We start from the raw sequence: 20,415 nt of genomic DNA on the forward strand, positions 1-20,415 counted from the left end.
GAGATAATGAGAAAAATATATCAAGGATGATTCTTAGGTTTATGGATAAAATTATGGGTAAATTATGAAGTAATTTATTGAAATTGGAGAAACTTCTTAACTTCCTTTTGGTTAGTAAAAGAGAATGGAATATAGAATGTAGTATGTGAGCAGAAACTTCAGAACTATTTACTGTCTTCAAGGAAAAAAGCAAAGCAGGAAAAAGCTAGAGGCATTAGTGTAATGCTCTATTTCCACGTCATAGGAAAGGAGAAAGATAAAAACTGACCAAAAGGTTATCTGGTTGCTGTTTTAATAATGCTTTAAATGTTAGATTTTAAGATTTTCATTTCAAAAGATTGTAGCAATTTCCTTCAAAAAAAGAGCAATAAAAGAAGTGAAATATGCTGTGTTTATGTTTTAAATAGTCACACATGAAACCTAATTACCAAATTACCTGAAAAATAAATAAAATGCCTTTCCGTACCCAAAACACAAATGTTTTGGGAAGAGGAGCAGGAAAATGAATCACTAATAAAACTGACAGTTTTAACAAGAGACACATAAATGCGCTTTGCTGATAATAGTTTAGCTAATGAATTCACAAGCAGATGTCTTACGTCAAAGCTGCCATTTTCAGTTTAATGTGCGCAAAAGAAGGGAATGGTTTTGACATGTTATCAATATTGCAGTCTTATCAAGAGTAACATGCTAGAATGTGTTACTTCTAAAAGGATTTCCAAAGGGCATTGGCCCCCAATAGAATGTTTTTGTTCAATCACAAAGCTTTTAAGGTTTTTACAGTTTCAAACCAAGACATGGATTGTTATAATATTTGGTATAAAATAAAACAAACAAACAATAACAAAAACTCACATAGGTAAAGCCCTTGAATTTTATTCTGCTGACAGTATGACCAGACAGTAGATGTTGAATGAATGGTCTTTTAAGCCTTTTTTGAAGGCACATTCAATGAACACTGTTTTGAATTCATCACTGTTACCTGCCTTCTTGTAGTTGACTAAAGAGTGCCCAGACCCTGTTTAACCAATGATCACCTGTCACTGTTTAAATGGCGTTCTTTCAAGGTCAGAGATTATTGTGTTCACAAGGAAAACAGCTGCTATATTGGATAGGATTGTCTGGACAATATAGCTATTATAGTACAAAACGCCTAAATGACTTTTTTGATGACAGAATAGAGAGAATTTGGTTTGGATAGAATGAAGATATGAGTTCCATCTTCTATGTTGGCTTCATTTTCTGTTAGGACATCAGCCCCTTAGGCCAGTTGTCTCATAATCAGATGAAAGAAGTCATTTCCCCAAAGGGTTACCAGTTTTAGGAGGGACTTTGGCAGCATTAAGAAAGCCTGCTATCCAAAATGAAACTTCTCATTAATTGGCCACTGTCTTTAGTCAGGCTTCTTTTTACTTAATGCTTTGATTCACAATGAGCTCACACCCTGAGATAGATAATATTGCAATTCTTTGTTTACAAACTATTTCGGATCCTTTCTCCAGAATTACAGATAGGGAGAGGAAGGAGAAAAGATGAAGATACTGGTTTTCTGAGGAGAGTTAAGACAAGTTATGTTTTGTGCGTTGGGGGTAGATAAAAGTGAAGCAGGGAGACTCAAGTTCACCAATTTCATACTATCTTCTGGATTAAAATATTTTACCACTCATTTCCAAAATGATGTAATAGTGCACATAAAGTAATGTACAGCCAACCAACTACTGGATAATTCATAAGACATGGCTGCTAATGTTGTATGTTATGCAAAAGCAGCACAAAGAGGACAAATACAGCAAAAAGGTCTTGGCTCAAGATACAAACAATGAAACACTAATACTGATAGCCCTTTTGGAATTGTTGAGCCATATAAACCTTGGTAGCTCAGAAATGTGAAGAATAATTCCATAATTCTGTGATGTGAATTAGGTTTAACACCAGCTGTTGCCAGGTGTGATCATCAAATAGGAAGGTGGGAGAGACAGTTGTCCTACTTCTAATCTATGTCACTGGGCCAGAAATACTCTCAGGACAATAATACATGTTATTTTTCATAACACTTTAAATTTGAGAGAGACCTTTCAAATCCATTATTAAATTCAGTTTTCATATCAAGTTCATGCATTAGATCCCGTATTTCACTTAGAAGCATACTCAGAGAGTTTGACTTGATATGACACTAAATAGTACAGTTAGTGTCTTAGCACCAAGACTGTCCTTATACCGTCATTGAACTCATAGTCACCTCACAAGGTCTTATCACAACAGAAGTCTTCTTCAGGGATTCAATTACCCATGATTACCAGTATTATTTCATATGCATAAAAGACTATTGTGCAAGTGATCCCTCTTGTCATAGGGTATTACTTCTGGCTTTCATCACTTAAGAAATAAATTTTATTTTCTCCTTGGGATAATTCTACTTCATAATAGCAGCTGCAATGACAAAACCCAAGAAACTCTTCATTTCATATTGGAAAGAAAGAATTAGTGGTTCACACCAGCCTTAAAACTTTAGGAGTAAATTCTGGTTTCCCCAGCAGCCTCCCTTTTCTGGTAAAGAAGGGCAGCCAATCTGTAGGCATGGTCTTTTGTTTATCCATGATCCCTCCACTGGCAAGCTACTGGGTACAGCAAAGTCCTAAGGAATGTGAAGTAGAAAGACAGAGACTTCTTTGGGGGCCAGATCATTCGATTCAACTCTATGGCTGACAGAGGCTGATTTCAATATATTAAAAGTGATCAGGGGTGCTGGCACCAGAAGAGCTGAAAGAATGAACTTTCACTCATTAAACCAACATTTATTGGCACCTATTGAAGCCCAGGAACCGGAGATACAAATGTGAGTAAGAAGAGATTTCGAACCTCAAAAATCTTTTCCATAACCAAATCAATACAAAGCAAGTGGAAAGCTGTAGGAGAGAACAAGGAAGGAGCAGCTGTTTTGGCCTAGCTGGTCAGGAGATATGATAGCAGTGACATTTTAATCAGGTCTCGAGTAAAGCTAAGGTCATGGAAACACATATTAGTCAATGAAGAATTTTGGGCATGCTTCTAGTGTTCCATCTTCTACATGGACACAGGTAACGGAAGAACTGAGGTTGGGGCTTTTTGGAGCAGGTCAAGATTAGAGACAGGCCGGATATTAAATAACAGATTCAAGACTTCCCATTCACTCAACACTAGTCCGGTTTTGCAGCTTAGTGAATTCAACAAATACCTACTGGGTATTTTAAGTGGTAGACTTGGCCAGTAGTTTTTTTGGCCTTAATAAAATTTACAATCAAACCACTGCAGGTGTGGTAATCTTATTTAGGTGAAAAAGAAAGATTCTTTCCATTCTTAGAAAAAATATTAAAGCATTTCTCCTCTAATTTCTAAATTCCTGACCACTTTTTAAATTTTGCAATTAATAGTAGCAATCTTGCAGCTTTCAGAACACTGTCCCAACTACCTGAAGCAATATAAATTCCGTGGCAGGCTTCTGGATAACACAGATAGCAGTGACAGTTCTAAATCCCTAGGCCTACATTAAAAACAGTTCTCTTCCCCCTGCCACAAAGAAACCAAAAACATAACCCTAGAATAAGTTGAATACATGCACAGGCTTATTGTAAAAAATTACATCTCAAAACAAACCTCCCAGAGTTAAAGCTGATATTTTTTTTTTCCTCCAGACACCTTTAGAAAATGCAAATCAATCACACAGCTGAAGGTTGAATAGTTTTAGTAACTCTTGACTGGGAGAAAACAAGAGGTTAGGATGTTTAGACCACAAATTCTTCTACCATTTGTTTGCAGTACAGGCCAGGACAAGTTGTTTGGAAATACAGCTAAGAATTTACAAGCAATGTTAACATTATAAACACTTAATGAGCAGATGCCACATTCTGTTCTCCTAGGTCTCCCAAATTCAGCACAGGACTTTTAGTATTCAAGAGGTACTCAGAAAATGTCTATTGAATAACAATACGTAGAGTCTGATTTTTAAACAACAGCATAGTGCCCAAAGTAATGATTTTCTTTTTTAGTTTTCAAAATTAGGAATGTTTTTGCTTACTTGAAGCCTATTTGTATCCATTAGTACATTTAGACAATTTGGAAATGAAAGACGCGAAGATTGTTTGATAAGAAAAAATTTGCATATGACAAATTTTTAAAAACTGAGGTTATTTTGCAATGCTAAATTAACTTTTAGAACTTTTAGAACAAAATAACACATATATTTGACCACCAATTAATAGAAAAGTACCCTTTTATTGAGAGGTAAGACAAGTATATTTACAATATTCAGTTGTTAGATAATATAATCTGACAGTGAGACTTTTTAAAGCAGCAATATTTTCAGGAATTACAATTTATAAGGGGAAAAGAAAAACATTCCAAATATGTTTCTGTTACAGAAAATACACTTGAACAATGACAGAAACACTTAAGGCTATGTAGTATTAGACCTTTTCCTCCATCTCTATAAAGTACAATTTTGTTACAAAGACAGAAGGCTGATTTTGGGAAGGAAAAAAACAATAGGATGTATAGCGCTTTCTATCAGAAAACTAGTATGTTTAAAAATAGAGTCTCATCAAGGGTTCTGAATAAGAAATGTAAGAGTTGCCAGGCAGTCCCAAACTCACATTTGATATTAACTGCAGACTAATTTAAAACTGAAAACTGCTCCAGCCTCTCAATCTTCCTAAGGAATGGGAGATTATCAAACCCTTTCAAGTATAATAATGCTTTCTGAAATAAGATTATTGAAAAAGGAATCTCTGTTACATTGCAAAGAACATTTTGATAGATATTCATGGCTACAAAGGAGTTAAATGATACAGATGTTTCTTACATTAGCAGATAATACTCTGGCTGTAAAAAGGTAGAATTACCAAGCCATTGTAAATAATATGAGTCAAAAATATGTGTAACAGAGTTCTGCAGGGCACCTTACATAAGTCAATCCTCCAAGTATGTATTTGACACTCTCCAAGTGAGGATATTCCTTTTTTGAAAACATTAGACATAACAGTAGGCTCTTATTATTCCATTAACTATTGAGGTAGGAGTCTCCATTTGTCACTATTATCGCATTTTCCCAGACATATCGTAAGTCAAATGCAAGTACCAAAAATGTTAGTAATCCTCCAGATTAGACCATTACACTATACACCAAGTCTTTCCTTATTTAGACGAGCCAGATTGGGAGTTCTCTGTGTATCAAGAGATTTAACTAAAAATAAAATAAGCTGTAATCTATTTTTGTAGACATGTTTGTAAATGAATACCACAAATTCCAATTATAATTGTATGCATTAAAAAGCTTTGCAAGTGTCAAAAAGACTAAACAGTGCAATCAGTGGTAAAACAAATAGTACTGTGGCTGTTTGAAATGTTTCCCTACATCTACCACTAAACCTGCCACATCTTGTAAAACTAAAGAAGAAAACTGTGATTTCCTACTGTCTAATAATCAGCAACAGTGGAAAAAAAACACGTTATTTTTTTAGTGTCATGTTCTTAAGAAACTATAGCCAGTTTAATTACAGTAAAATAACTTCAGCATGTGAACTCAGGTATTTTCTCAATCAACTCAAGATGAGTGATCATATGAAGGACATGTCATGCTTATTGACTATTATATGCTAGGAAAAAGCTGAAAATAAGGGAAAACTCAGATTAAATGAATAGCCCTTTAAAAATAGTCACTTAAGTTTTACCTTTTAACACGTTTTACATCTTAAAGTAAACATTATCAAGTTTGTTATTTTATGAAAAACAAAATAATAAGCCACTAGTAAAATTAAAAAAAAGAAAAAGAAAAACTACATCATAACATGGAAAAAATCCATTTGGTTTGCATCATTTAGTATCTTAAATAAGACTATTCAGTGAGACAAGCTATGAAACAGACTACTTCATTCATGGTCAAGAATGCTTTCTTGTTAAATACTTACGTGTCATGAATGATATAGACAGATAGGAGGGCAGACTCCCAAGAAATATGAGAATTTCCAGAGTAGGAAATTCTCAAACTTAGTCAGCTATAATTTAGAAACTAAAAGTTAGTGAAGTATGACCTTTGCATATTCCAACAAAGAATATCTAGTTCAGATTTCCACCTGGCTTCAAAATATTAAGATTCAGAAGAACCACAAAAGTTTTATTTCAACCATGTTTACAAAAAAAAGTAATCCATACATTAAAAAATGGGTTTTCCTTGGTTTTAATACATTAAAATGACATAATTCAATCGAATTCATGCATCACTTTCAGAGATAGAGTGCAACTGGAAATATTTTTGCCATTGCAGTGGACGTTTCTAAAAAGCAAATGCCTATGGGTGCTCCTGAGCCTTCAAAACGAAAAGAAACAGGCACCACAGTTCTCTGAGGATGGCTGTGTTTTGCACACTGTGGAAAAACAATACAAATAGCCTTCAAGAGTTTCATAAGCATCGTAACATAGATTTCGTCTCTGTTTGCTTGCTGACTTCTCAGTTCACTTGAGTAGAAACCTGCTTTCATTGCTTCTTTGCTAGTTTGCTGCTGGTACTTTGTAGGCTATACGTTTTGAACTTCTGTAAAGAACATTACAAGCTATTTCATGTAATTTAATTTTGTGCTGAATATTCTTCAAATGACTTTATAAATAACATGATATTTTAAATGAGTCTTCAAATTCACTTGTTGTTATACCATATTGTTGCTTTCTCCAACTTTATCTACAAACTGTAAGGAGAAGAAAAACAGGTAATTAAAGAAAGCCCAGAACATTATAGAACATTACGAAACATTTTATCAACATTTAAAATGTTGATTTTTAAAAACCCAGCCTTACAAGAAGAGTTGTGGAAATTTAAGGTATGACTGACAATGACTAATCCAGTACTACTCACCACCATCTTCTGATACATAAATGTGTATAAAATTTTTTTTCTAAAAGTTTTTTGCATGACATGTTATACATATGAATTTAAGGGTGCAACATGAAAAATGCAACACAATGAATAAAAAAATTGTATAAAATGAAGATAACACTGCTAGCTTAACAAAAACAAAAACAAAAGAACAAAAAAAAAACTGAAATGTCAGCCATTCATGCATTAATGAACCCAATAAGATATTTCAACTGACCATTACTGTGGATCTCTTCTGGGCCTATGGAGTCTTTGAACAAACAGATTTAACTCCATTAAGTTCAATAATTAACAACAGTTATTGACTAAAAATACTTTAAAGGTGTATTCTGGACTTCAGATTGAAAGGGGTAATGACATTAAAAATAGATTTAATGATGTAAGCATAAATTTATCATTACTGAAGATAAATTTTAACACATTATTGTAAGTGGTTATTTACTTTGGTTACTCCACCCCAAACATAAAGCAGTTGGGCTTCTTTTTAACATTCCAGATGGTGATGTAAAGGCTGAAATTGTATATAATTAGTAGAGACATCAAAAGTGATATAACCCAAGTGGTTATACTATCAAATGCTAACAATGATCTGATCATTTATTTTATTTCACAATTCACATTTTTTACATAAGCACTTATCATGATGAATAATGATAAGAAACATATTCTATTGTATTGGGTGTCCATTTAGGCAAATTCTTGAGAATCCTTAAATTAGGGGCACAAATAATGATTACAACTCTATAACTAGAAGTTTCAGTACATTCAAAAGCCATTCTAGGCATAAATAACATTAACTACTGTATGAGTTTGCAGATTAATGCAAATGAAATCAGAGCATACCCCTAAAAGCCACCGTTGAACATTTTGTGATATTATCACCAACAGGTGACTGGCAACTGACACTAAAAGTTGCTCTCAAAGAATTCATGGATTTACTACAATTGTAAGGTAAATTTAAGTGGAGAGAAAGCACAGTATTCTCTCTCCAAAGGTAACTTGAAATATTTAGACTGTCTTGGCTGTAAGGTTATGACCCTAAAATTACCCTGGGAATGGAAATGGGATTAGGCTTATAGTGGTACTTATTCTTCTACAGGTAAGCCATCCTTCAGCTCTTTGATAATTTAATAAATGCTATGAACTTCATCTCTAGAAACATCTACAAAAATCTGTGAACAACTTTAGAAAGTTGATTAACTTCCCTGGACCTAACTGGAAGTTGTGGTCCTTTAAATTTTTCTTTAAAGCTAGTTTATCCTAGTTATTTAGGACAGAGTTGGACCTATGAAACCAATCCAAAGAAGGACATGAATACTTCTGATATGGGTCTGACCTGGAGCCAAAAGAATTGTAGCCAACTCAGGTGAATTCTAGATCACCCAGATTCTTTTAAAATGTAAGGATTTTGTTTAGTTTTGAAACGTAGGAGGTAGGCTAAGGGACAGTCATCTGGTGTTGTCCTGAAATTCAGCAAGTGCCCTGAGGTTAACAAAATGCCATCCTTCACTCATACGCTTAGCAAAAAATATTTTGAGTTTCCATTATATGCCAGATATTATGCTGGTCACTGGGAATAGAACAATGACTAAAATACAATCTGCTTCTGCCCTCAAGGACTGTAGTTTTACATGGAAGCATCTCCCTTTCTCCTTTCTCTTTTTGGTTTGAGACAGGGTTTTGCTCTATTGCCCAGGCTAGAATGCAGTGGTGTGATCATAGCTTACTGCAGCCTTGATCTCCTGGTTCAAGCAATCCTCCCACCTCAGCCTCCCAAAGTGCTGGGATTACAGAATTGAGCCACCATGCATGGCCTGAAGCCTTTTTCTTGAAAATTAAAACAGAGGTAAGGCTGGGCGTGGTGACTCACACCTGTAATCCGAGCACTTTGGGAAGCTGAGGTGGGATTGCTTGAGCCCAAGAGTTTGAGATCAGTCTGAGCAACACAGTGAGACCCTGCATCTAAGAAAAAACGAAATAAAAAAACAAAGAAAAAAACAGAGGTAAATGCTATGAGAGAGTTGTGCACAGGAATGTTAAAGAAGCACATCCCGAGCAGCCACAGGGAATCAGGAAAGCTTTTCCTAAGATGGCAAAAAATAAGTTGAAATCTGAATGACCTTCTGAGCCTCTACCAAGAGATGTTAGAACCTGCAAGCTAGCAGTTTAGTACAAAACATTTGTTGAATGAAAACTGAATATGAGAAACTCTATTTGTCAATTTTGAAAATGTTCTTTTAACCTTTATTATCTGATTTGACACTCTTTATTTTATCAAGGTGGAAACCAAGGCACGCACTGGAAAACAAATTTGACAAGCTTGTTCAAACTGCGGGCAGAGCTGGGAACAGACACTCACCGTCTGACACCCAGTATAATAGTGCTTTAGTTAACACTTTTTTTTTTTTTTGTAGGGTCTTACTCTGTCACCACCCAGGCTGAAGTGCAGTGGCACAATCATGGCTCACTGCAGCCTTGACCTCCTAGGCCCAAGCCAATCCTCCCACATCAGTCTCTTGAGAAGCTGGGACTACAGCCACATACCACCACACCCAGCTAAGTTTTGTATTTTCAGGGGTAAAAATGGTGTTTCACCATGTTGCCCAGGCTGCTCTCAAACTCCTAGGCTTAAGCAATCCACCTGCCTCAGCCTCCCAAAGTGCAGGGTGTGAGCCACCTGACCCAGTCTTATTTAACTGTCTTAATCCAGTCTACTTGGTGATACAGTCTGAAAATGAAAATACTGCAGGAAATAATGGTTTCCTTTTTACATTATTGCTTCTAAAATTAGAGATTATATAAAAGTTAAATTAAAAAATGTCCTGAACTCTCAAAAAGAAAGGTAGCATAGCATATCAAATCTGAGTAACATTAAAAAGTAGAGAATATGAATCCAGAAATGGATACGGTAAAACAAAATTTCACGTTTTCTAAGTTTAGCAATAATTACTTTTTGGTCTTCATGGTACTCATGATCTGTGTGATGTAACTATTTATAAAAAAAAAATCACCAATTAACCACATATCAATTATGCAAATTTTTAGAAGAAAAAAGCATCAAATATGTATTTTGTTGGCTTAAAAATACATTGCTAAATACATTACTTACTGATCTAATTCCAGGTAAATTTAAGAGGGATCCAAGGACTGGCACTCTTCTAATAAAGCCAATGACGACAGGAAAGAAGCCCCTGGAAGAGAGAAAAAAAGTTATTAATAATCACACATTTTCTATTTTCAAAATCAATTGCTAACCAAGGAAAAAATAAAGTATCCTGTTAAAATTCTCAATAATTTAGGGACTTTGGGGTGAAACTGATCAAAAGAAAGTGGCTGTATGTTCTACACAAAGAGACCATATGTGTAGAACCGTGAAAATAATAACAACTATCATTTACTAAATAAATACTAAGGGTTAAAACATTTAGTTAACACTAAGAGACTACCTGCTAGATACTGATCTTCACAGTATGTCTCACATTTCTTGGTAGAAATACAAGTCTACAGAAGTTATACAGCTTCTAACCAGTTTAAAATTAATAGCAGATCAGTTAAGCTACCTCAATATAGGAAGAGAATGAAATAGTTTATTTTAAAAATGCAAAGAAAGTAAACTTTTTCTGGGTCTTAAAATATGTACTGTGATACTGTGAACTATATATTTGGTCTTTGACCTCATTTCCTGACTTATAACTCCTAAAATACTCAGAGTCTCTACAGGGTGATGTCTTTTTGTATATTAATGAGTTATCAATGATTGGCAGCACCTAGGTAGCTTCAGGATGGGGGCTGGTCATCAGAAAGACCAAGTTAAGATTAGAAGCCTGGAAATTTGAGCCCTACCTCCCAACCTCCACAAAGGGAAGAGGGGCTGAAGGTGAAGCTGATCACCAATGGCCAATGATTTAATCAATCATGCCTAGTAATGAAGCCTCCATAAAAACTCAAAAGGACAGGGTTCAGGAAGTTGCTGGATAGCTAAACACAAGGAGGTTCTCGGAGGGTGGCAGGTTGGGGAGAGTTTGGGGTATCTGTGACCCTTCCCCCTTTTCTTGCCCTATGCATCTCTTTATCTGTATCCTTTGTAATATCCTTTATAATAAACTAGTAAAGGTGTTTCCTTAAGTTCTGTGAGCCTCTCCAGTACATTAATCAGATCAAAGAGGGGATCGTGGGAACCTCAATTTAGAGCTGATCAGTCAGAAGCACGGGTAAAACAACCTGGGGCTTGTGGCTGGCATCATTGGAAGTAGAGGACAGCTGTGGGACTGAGCCCTCAACCTGTGTGATCTGGAGCTATCTCCATGTAGACAGTGTCAGAGTTAAATTTGGAGGATGCCCAGCTGTTGTCTGTTGCAGACAACTAATTGTTTGATTGTTGTATGGGGAAAACCCCCCACACATTTGGTCACAGCAGTCTTCTATGTTGATTGCAGTAAGATGAGTACAGGAAAAGCTGTTTTCTCCAGAGTTAGGAATGAAAATACTACAATGAATAGGACTCAGAAATTAAGCAATAAGGTTCTGTTATGTATCTGTAGAAGTCAAAATAAAGAATTAAACAGAAAGTAGAATTTTAAAAATTAGACAAGTATGTTGATGGTATATGTGCATGTTTCAAAGAAAATTACAATTATTTTCTAGTAGTACTGAATTCAAAAGATCATTTAAGTATTGTTTTAAAATACAAAAATGTGTGATTTCAAATGCTATTATTCAGGATTATAAATATCTAGAAAAACAATGCCGAGACCCTTGGAACTAAATCTCCAGCTCAGAATATCTCAGATCATAACAAAACCCACAACAAAAACTAGTATTTATACCACAAAGCTCTTTAAACCACAAAACCAATGTATTCTTCTAAGCTTATCAATGATACTAGGACTTCCCATCTTTATTCATCTCAAAGATCAGCTTTGGCTTTTAACTTCATTACTAAAATTCCTACATAACTAAGAAAGCCAATGGTTTTCTTAATTCGTAAGGAGCTTAAGTTTTTCTGCTGCAAGATACAGCTGCCAAAACAAATTCCTTTTCTTTACTCTTCTCTCTGAGCTACTATGAGCTTTATTCCTAGTTCTTCTCCCAGCTCTTTTCCTAGTCCCTTCCAGTGTTTTCTTCTTTTTCTCTACCCACCAAAAATGTCAAGAGTACTTCAAGATTCCAGTCTTATCATTCTACACTCTGTACTGTATTAAGAGCCTCTTGACTGGCTCCTTTGACTGAAGTTTTTCTCTTTAATACATACTTTATCCTGATACCAGAACAATCTTCCTAAAACCCCTATCTGGTTGTATCACCTCTGGCTTAAAAATCTCTGTACCCCAGGCCCTCGACCTTCTTCAAACACTACTCCCCCAGCCCAAATTTGGTGACAGGATAAGATACTTTTCTTAACAAGTCATCAAAGAAAGTTTGCAACCTGGCTCCAGACTTCATTTTCATTATCAACCATTTCCTTCAATTGCTCACATGCTGCTGTTCTGCAGGAGCATTCATTCTTTGTCAGAACAAGCTGTGTATTTTCAGGGCCGTCTGTTCCTTCTGACCAGTTAACTGTCATTTCCTTTTCATTTATAGGATGAATTCTTACCCATTCTTCAAACCCCAGTTTATGAGTTAACATTTCTCACCTCTCCTTGAATTTACTAATTCTTTAATCATGCTCCTACAATATTTGGCATATACGTTTATAATGTCAATATAACTTTATCCTACTGGTATTTTTACAGTCTACTTTCCATAATAGAAATGAGAGATTTTCTAAAGCAGATTTGGCACTTAATTTATTTTTATGTCTCCTGTGGGTAATTCAGTCTTGGCAGATAGAAGACAAAGGATATGCATTTCTGGAATAAATAATTAAGACCAACCCTACTTAAAGGTATTTTCTCTTTTTGAGATGGAGTCTTGATCTGTTGCCCAGGCTAGAGTGCAATGGTGCAATTTTGGCTCACTGCAACTTCCGCCCCACAGGTTCAAGCAATTCTCCTGCCTCAGCCTCCGAGTAGCTGAGATTACAGGCGCCTGCCACCATGGCCGGCTAATTTTTGTATTTTTGGTAAAGATGGGGTTTTGCCTGTTGGCCAGGCTGGTCTTAAATTCCTGACCTCAAGTGATCCAACCGCCTTGGCTCCCCCAAAGTGCTGGGATTACAGGTATGAGCCACTGCACCTGGCCAAAGGTATTTTCATACACATACATATATATACACTATTGTTTACCTCCTAACTGGCATTTACAAAATATTAACAGTTCAAAATCTTCCATAGTGGTATATTTAGTAAACAATCTTCTAATATGTACAGGCTCTAAATAAATTGTCATCAAGTGGTAGTAATTATTAAGTATAAGATTCTACACACTAAAATGCTGAATCTATCTAACTACTTACCACTATTTAGTGGATAAAAAATATCAAGCATAAAGACGGTACCTTAAAATGCCAATAAAATAAACTTTATTGTGCTGACAACAGAAGATAATTTATACCATTACTTGGGCAATAATTTACATTTGATAAACATTTTTATAGTTGCTTGATCTAAAACTATAATAAAAGATTCAATTTCAATAAAATTCCTTCTAAGGAAATGATCATCATCTTACTCCAACTGATGCAAATACCCGGGTTTTCGTAATAATTATCTGACATACTGGTTTACTGAGAGACAATAATATGCCTTACCTGAACAAGAGAAAAAATCCATAAATTTCGAAGATCATGCCTATCAAAGGCCAACCAATAAGGACTACGAATACTCCACCCAGAAAAAATCCTGTAGCTTTCATTTTATGTTTTTGGAAGAAGAATCTAAATGTTCTTTCTAAACCAATTACAAAAGCCAAGCCGGCCACAAATAAAACCTAAAAGAGAAAGAAAATACAACACAGAAAAGGTAGTTAAACACACTGCATAAATTTGAAAAGTAAAGCCAAAGCTAAATATAAAAAAAGAAGCACATTTGTTTGGCTTTTAATGTGGGCAACTGGCCAGACAGAACTGTAATGTACAACCAAAAAGCAGAACCAAGGAGTGGGTTATGCGTGTTAAAGCTGTAGTTTTGTTCCACTTGTCTCATTCCTCTTCTATCTTGATTAAATGGAGAAAAAGAGAAACAAAGAAAGATTAGACGTTACCAAGGGGCATCTGTGTTTGCAGTAGTTTTCCTAGTTTTAGCTGGATGAGGAAGGCTTAGTCAAGCAGATGAGTTGGCAAAGCATAAAGAGGAAAGCTGCCCATAAATATGTCACCCCAGGGCATCCCTCTTGGTTCTCAAATATTCATCATAGGCTACAGGAGTTTCTATGGATGGGAGAAATATTGACATGGCTAAGTTGATAGTAGAAGAAACAACGTAAAGCCAAGAAGATTCTGTTTTGTAAATTCTAGAATATCTGGTGGCAGCAGAAATAAAAATACAACCAAGTGTTTTCATATATTTCAAATATTTTGAATGTATTCTGACTGTGGACAAGAAATGGTGGTGTATTAAGAGCTTGCTTTCCCCGGGTTTGCTTTCCAAATACTTGCCCTCCCCATTAACTTTCTATAGTGAAAAATATTTCACACAGATATATATTAAGCCTAATGGTTAAACTTCATATTCTAGGATACCAGTGCTATTATCATTTATGAAGACATCAATTTTGAACAATTTTGCTATCCTTTATCATTTCCAATTAAAAGTCCAAATATATATATACATATAGTGACTTCACTGCCTTAGAAGGGTTATTATTTATTTCTGGAACGTAACCTCCACACATGAATAGCATAGTACAAGGTCCAAATAAACAACCATTAACAAAGAGATATAGTTTTTTTAAAAAGTTAAAAAAAAATCTGTTTATCTTATGCAGCTGAATCAAATTCAAAGTCTTAAATTTTTAAAGTAAAAATACTTTAGCCAATTTACTAAGACACGGGACTATCAAGTCATCTATTTTGAACTCTATTTAGAGGCAGCCTTCATTTAATCGATTGTAAATCTCATGACAAACACTTAACAGAGTAGTTATGGAATGAGAAAACCTCATTAAGTGTTTACCTTTTATTTAAACAGAAAGCTGACAGGTTTCATTCCTGATGGAAATAGAGAATGTAACAGGAATTACTTATAAGTAATAGTGAATTATTTTCCCCAAATTTAATAGCAGCTAATAATTCATTTGTAGGTAAAATTTTCCTTATAAATTTAGTTAAAATATATATTTAAAAACTCACATTTCCAATAGCCAGTAGTGCTTTGTCAAAAAAGAGAATCATTCCAAAGAACAGGAAAAACACTCCAAATCCTGTTAATCCCATTCCAATTTCTGCAATATAAGTTATATGGTTAAGGGCAGAGAAAAATTAAAGTCACATTAACATCCCTATAAACTAAGTAAGAAAATGTTCCAGTTTTCCTTTCATTGATATAAGAAAACAGGTACTCAACACTGCAGGTTAACTTCATAATGACATTATTTAGATCTATAACAAATTATCAGCAAATTATTTCAAAATTTAAAACATGAATGAAAATTTCTAATCCTTATGTGGGAGACAGTATTTCTCAGACATAGCTATAATAAAAAAGATAAATCAGGATTCTAAACCTTTGGTTTTATATATATATATATTTGTTTTTTTCCTCCTAAGAAGCTCTCTTGTATCAGACATAAATGTATAGGTTTCCTTTAATTACTTATCTCCTTTCACAGGAGATAAGTAATTATCACATTCTATAATTATTATTTATATGCACAATATCTGTAGTTTTCTTACTCTTCTTAAAATTAATTCCTTCTTTATTCCATTAGAAAGGTTATGGTAGGCCAGCACAATATCTTTCATTCAATTATACACTGCTTGTCACGATAGCAGCAAGAAATATTTTGAATACTTCTTGCATTCTTCTCAAAATCAAATTTTCAGGTCAGGCATCACTTTTAATTTCTTGATTACTTATTATGAACTTTTCATCTACAAATTTACCTAAACTACAAATCCACTTACATATTTAGCCTAGAGTCCTAAAGTCAACTCTCCAAAGTTTCAAAGAATACTGTTTTACCTCATATTAATATTCTAGGTTGTTAGTGTTTCATTCAAAAACAAAGAATCGTTGATCAACTGCCAGATACAAGGAACTGTTCCAGGTACTGAATATACAGTGGTAGACAAGGCGTAAGCTTTAAAGTCTACGTTTATCTTGCACATAAAATTAATACTTTTATTGATTGTGCATTCTCTAGTCTTATCTTTTTAGTATGAAAAGTCTTAACTCCTAAGGTGACAGATGTACTTTTCTATCAATGCTATAAAGCACAATTTACTAAGTCATTTCCTTGATTATTTTAGTTTTGATTTTAGAAAACAGCCACCAATCCACAGTTTAGCTAGAAGCAGTATCTGCATACAGATGAGTCAGAGTGGAAGCCACTGTATTTTTGGAAGCACAATTTAAAATACACTATCACTGACTTCTGATCTATTGCTCAACATTCTTGCCTCAAATTCATAAAGCTAAAATCTAGGTCACAGCTACTTAAAAAAATCTTAAGTCATATAAAATGATCTGATAAGTTGAAAACTTGTATCAACTTTAGCTTTTTCTACATTCCTCACCGGCTCAATTTCCTGATAACTAGTGTCTTCCATTCTAGCCACCTTTGTTCCCAAAATTAGTCTAAAATAATTCAGGTATCTGGTCTATAAATACACCAGTTAAGCATATTCAACACACATTCCTATGAAAATGTGAGTCTGATGCTTTCACGATTAAATGCCTTAAGAGAATTTACCAAATTAACTGTTTGGATAGCAGACATAATTTCACAGAGGAAAATATGGACAAAAAGCAAGTAAAATTTTATTAAATAACTATTTAGTAGTTAGGATTAAGCATTGGCAGCTTTGTTAGTTGAATATGACTTATTTCTATCTTCTCACAAATAAACTTGATGATTACATACAAATTTTGAGATGTTTTTAGAAAGGAAAGTATATGGAAAGACACCTACTACGTACTGAGAATTTACCACAAATTTGGTCTCATGAAGTATGTCACATACCTTATATAACTTATATTTCTAATACTACTAGAATACAGGCATAACTACATCATTTTAAAGATGGAGGAAATTGAAGTTTAGACAGTTGACTTAAGTTGCCTAAAGCCATTCTTCTAGTTAAGCATTTGAACCAAGGTCTTTTGAATTCAAAGCCTATGTGCTTAACCATTAACGTCATATTTCTTCCCACAGAATTTTTATTTTTTATGTTAAACATGTTTGGTTACATTAAACTCAAGGACACTGGAGTATATTGAACTTCTGGGGGAACATGTCTTTTAGGGGATTCAAGTTTGATATTAGCTTGTTATCTAACATAGCCAAGTGGAACTATTAAAAATCAACCGCTGTGAAAAAGGACAATGTCTTGAGTATGGTTTACCATGTAATGAAGTGTTTATACAAAATGTTTATAATTTATCTAACAAAATTTTGAGGTAAAAAGTAGCATTGGCCCCATGGCTCATATGTGCAACCATGGACCTAGAGGTATTAAGTAACTAGCTCTTGATTACAGAAGCAGCAAAAATATGTGTGTAGGTGCTGGTGATATGGAAGCAGGTACAACAGCCTGTGGAGTCAGCATTCAATCAGTTTTCTCACTCCACTGACCACGGTCCTACAACTACAACATGGGAACCACAATATTCCCACTACTTTATCCAGTACAGTCTAGCAGGAGACATTGCCCCTAACATCTTTGCCAGAACTGGCACTGGCAATGACATTGCCAAGTGGCTTCTGATCCATACCAGCGAAAAGTCTCAAATAGGCCTCACTGTGCCTTTTTCTCGCCTCCAGGTTCCCCTTCCTCCCCAACCGTATGCATTTATAAGCCCTCTGGCTATCAAAAGCCTGGCATAGAGCTGCCTTCTTCCTATCAGAATAACATGCACTATAATAAACTTATTATATCTTCCTTCACTCCTCCCACATGTTTAAAAAACTACCCAAAAGTTTAAAAAAAATGATAAAAGCAATCTAATAAAACTAATCTGTCTAACATAAGGAGCATACTGTAGAAATTTTATGAGGAAAGACATGCATAATTAATGGCAGACACTGTTAGCATTTTGATATTTGCAATTTTTAAAAGCAGCATTGTCTTTCTTACTGTGCCCTTTGAAAACAGAAGTCAAGAAAGAATTTAATTGAACATTAACTGTACTGGAGAACACAATTATCACACTAGAATTTTAGACAATGTGATGAAATGAAGATTTAGAGGCAGCATGGAACTGCCCCTCCTCCACCCCTTTGAAAAAGTCTTTTTTTTTTGGGTGGGGGCGGGGATGGTGGTGAGGAAAGTCGTATTATAGAATCCCTTAAAACAATCATGAGTTTCCATTTATTCTTCTCTGATCAGTGCTGGGTCACTCTCTCTAAAAATCAAAATCCCAGAATAATCCTGGCAAATCACTTGAATGACGGCCAACCCCTGCAGTTAAAACACATTCACACACAAGCACAATTTGAAATCCAAAATGCATTTGGTTCACTGATCATTTTATGCTTCAATCTACTGTTTCACCTAAAACATGTGACACGTGAACAGCAAAGAGTAAAATTTCATTGCCCTCACAAAATTTAATGAAGTGAGGAGAAAGCTTCTCAGAGAGAATGCCCATAGTCCAACCCCACCCTCTTGTTTCTGGAACGATGTAAAGCAGGTGCTCATCACTATATTAAGTCTTCAATAAGATAATTTCCATGCACAGGAATTATGCATAGAAGTTATAAACTTGATATATATAAAGTTTATATCAAGTCTTCTTAGATGATAGTGGGGTACAGTGCAAAAGGTTTCTGCGTCAGCAGACCTGGGATCAAGTCTTGTTTCTGTCACTTTTTTTATGGCCATGCACTGAGTTTCTTTTGTGACTCATTACATTATGAAAGGGGAATGCTTCTCTTTGCCTTACAGGGCTCTTATAAGAATTGTGCATAGTGATTTATACGAAAGCACATGGTAAATGGAAAGAAAATACCTTTACATAAATGCTAGTAATTATTATTACACTAGATTCCCACCCCCTCAAAACTACACTTTTATTTTCTTTATTCAGAACAGGCCAGGCCAATGGACCAAAGTGGACAGCAACCTTGGGGCACATGGCCCCAAGGCGCAGGCCCAGTCCAACCTCAGGAGGGAAGATAGCCTGATTGGGGTGGCAGTGTGTGTAGGAGGCCTTAGAAGCTATGTGAAGTTGGTCTGCCATGACTTAAATCTACACATGAAGACTAAAGGCATTTTAAACAAAGTTCTATTTTTCACTTCAACATACTGTTTAAGTCATAAAATCTTGAAAATCTGCGTTAACTGGAATGAAATGAAAGCCGTGGCAGATAAAGCAAACAGACAAAAACAGACTCATATGACCATCAAAAGATAAGACACAGAGCTTGGGCAGACATAAATACAAAAATCATTAATATTAACAAAAAGCAGTAGGAAAGTGGAAATATAACGAAAGAAAAGGAAAACAATTATCAGTACTAGCTTTAGAGATGAGATAGGCCTGCAGAACTGAGGCAGAGAGAGTGTGGTGCTAAAATAATGCAACAAGCCACAAAGCACAATATACAATACTAACGAAAGATATCCTTTAACGGAACACAAAGTGCCTTTTCTCTACTGCTTGCAACTTTAGCGGGTAGAAAAGTGAGAGTGTTTCAAGAGATTTCTAAAAGGTTGCTTACAGTACTGGCAAAAAGCGAATATTCAAAATACTACATTGAAGTGTAAGCATATTTTTAAAAGAGCCTACGGTGGGCGACATTTAAAATACCGCCTTCCAAATAAACAGCCAGCTAGGGACTTTTAGAGGACCCGAAGTGTGTCATGTGCATTAACGATCCCGAGAATGGGTCGTGGGCACCACGCAAACTTTCTCTTGTGGCGAGCCCCCAGAACAAAGCGCCTTTCTCACTGGGGATGAGGACATCAGCGCGACCCTGGAATGAGACAGACTCTCGGCTAAAGCTCCCCTCCTCAGCTAGGGCGTCCCACCCTGCCCACAGACTCTTCTCCCAGGTCAGGTCCGCCACTGCAAGTCTAGCCCCGGCATCCCGAAGGCAGCCCCTTCGGGTCCCAGCAGCCCTAGCTCGGTCTCGCAGGCCGCCACCCCCAACCCGGAGCTTCATTCATTGACCCCAGCGGAGGGGCGAGACCCAGCCGAGCGATGGGTGTGCGCGGCTAGAGGCGGGGGCCCCGGGGCAGGTGCTTACTCTGCGTGTCCGTTAAGGAGATCATGGCTGCAGTGGTGAGGACAGCGGCGACACAACCTCGGACAGCCCAGGGTGGGAAGCTGAGTCGGGAGAAACGAAGCCGGGAAACAGCCCAGGCGAGAGCCGCCACGTCTTCCGGAAACACGCAGCTACTCTCACCGCTGCTTTAAGACCGCGTCCTATTGGCTAAACCTGCTTCCAATCTCAACCAATAATTCGTA

The 20,415-nt window shown here is 35.8% G+C and overlaps 1 protein-coding gene across 2 annotated transcripts; it reads right to left on the reverse strand.

Moving 5' to 3' along the window:
- Window positions 1-4,231: 4,231 nt before the first annotated feature.
- Window positions 4,232-20,351, reverse strand: GOLT1B (golgi transport 1B). Of its 2 annotated transcripts, XM_035256118.3 has the most exons (6): window positions 20,195-20,351; window positions 15,135-15,226; window positions 13,596-13,774; window positions 10,014-10,095; window positions 7,122-7,154; window positions 4,232-6,716 (listed from the first exon to the last, which is right to left on the reverse strand). In XM_035256118.3, the coding sequence occupies exons 1-5, from the start codon at window positions 20,217-20,219 to the stop codon at window positions 7,146-7,148; spliced, it is 387 nt and encodes a 128-aa protein (XP_035112009.2). In that variant the 5' UTR covers window positions 20,220-20,351; the 3' UTR covers window positions 4,232-6,716; window positions 7,122-7,145. The 2 variants fall into 2 exon arrangements, with proteins under 2 accessions (XP_035112009.2, XP_035112008.2); XM_035256117.3 differs by lacking the exon at window positions 7,122-7,154.
- Between the last annotated feature and the right edge of the window lie 64 nt (window positions 20,352-20,415).

Source organism: Callithrix jacchus, chromosome 9 (genome assembly GCF_049354715.1).
Source record: "Callithrix jacchus isolate 240 chromosome 9, calJac240_pri, whole genome shotgun sequence".
Taxonomy (NCBI): Eukaryota; Metazoa; Chordata; class Mammalia; order Primates; family Cebidae; genus Callithrix; species Callithrix jacchus.

Excerpts from the sequence above, each read along its gene's own strand:
- GOLT1B (XM_035256117.3), bottom strand. The coding sequence starts at position 20,219 with ATGATCTCCTTAACGGACACGCAGA. Across the intron at positions 10,096-13,595 it reads GGATTTTTTCTCTTGTTCAG|GGGCTTCTTTCCTGTCGTCA; the intron begins GTAAGGCATATT and ends TCTCTCTTCCAG. Across the intron at positions 6,717-10,013 it reads ATTTACCTGGAATTAGATCA|TTTGTAGATAAAGTTGGAGA; the intron begins GTAAGTAATGTA and ends TTCTCCTTACAG.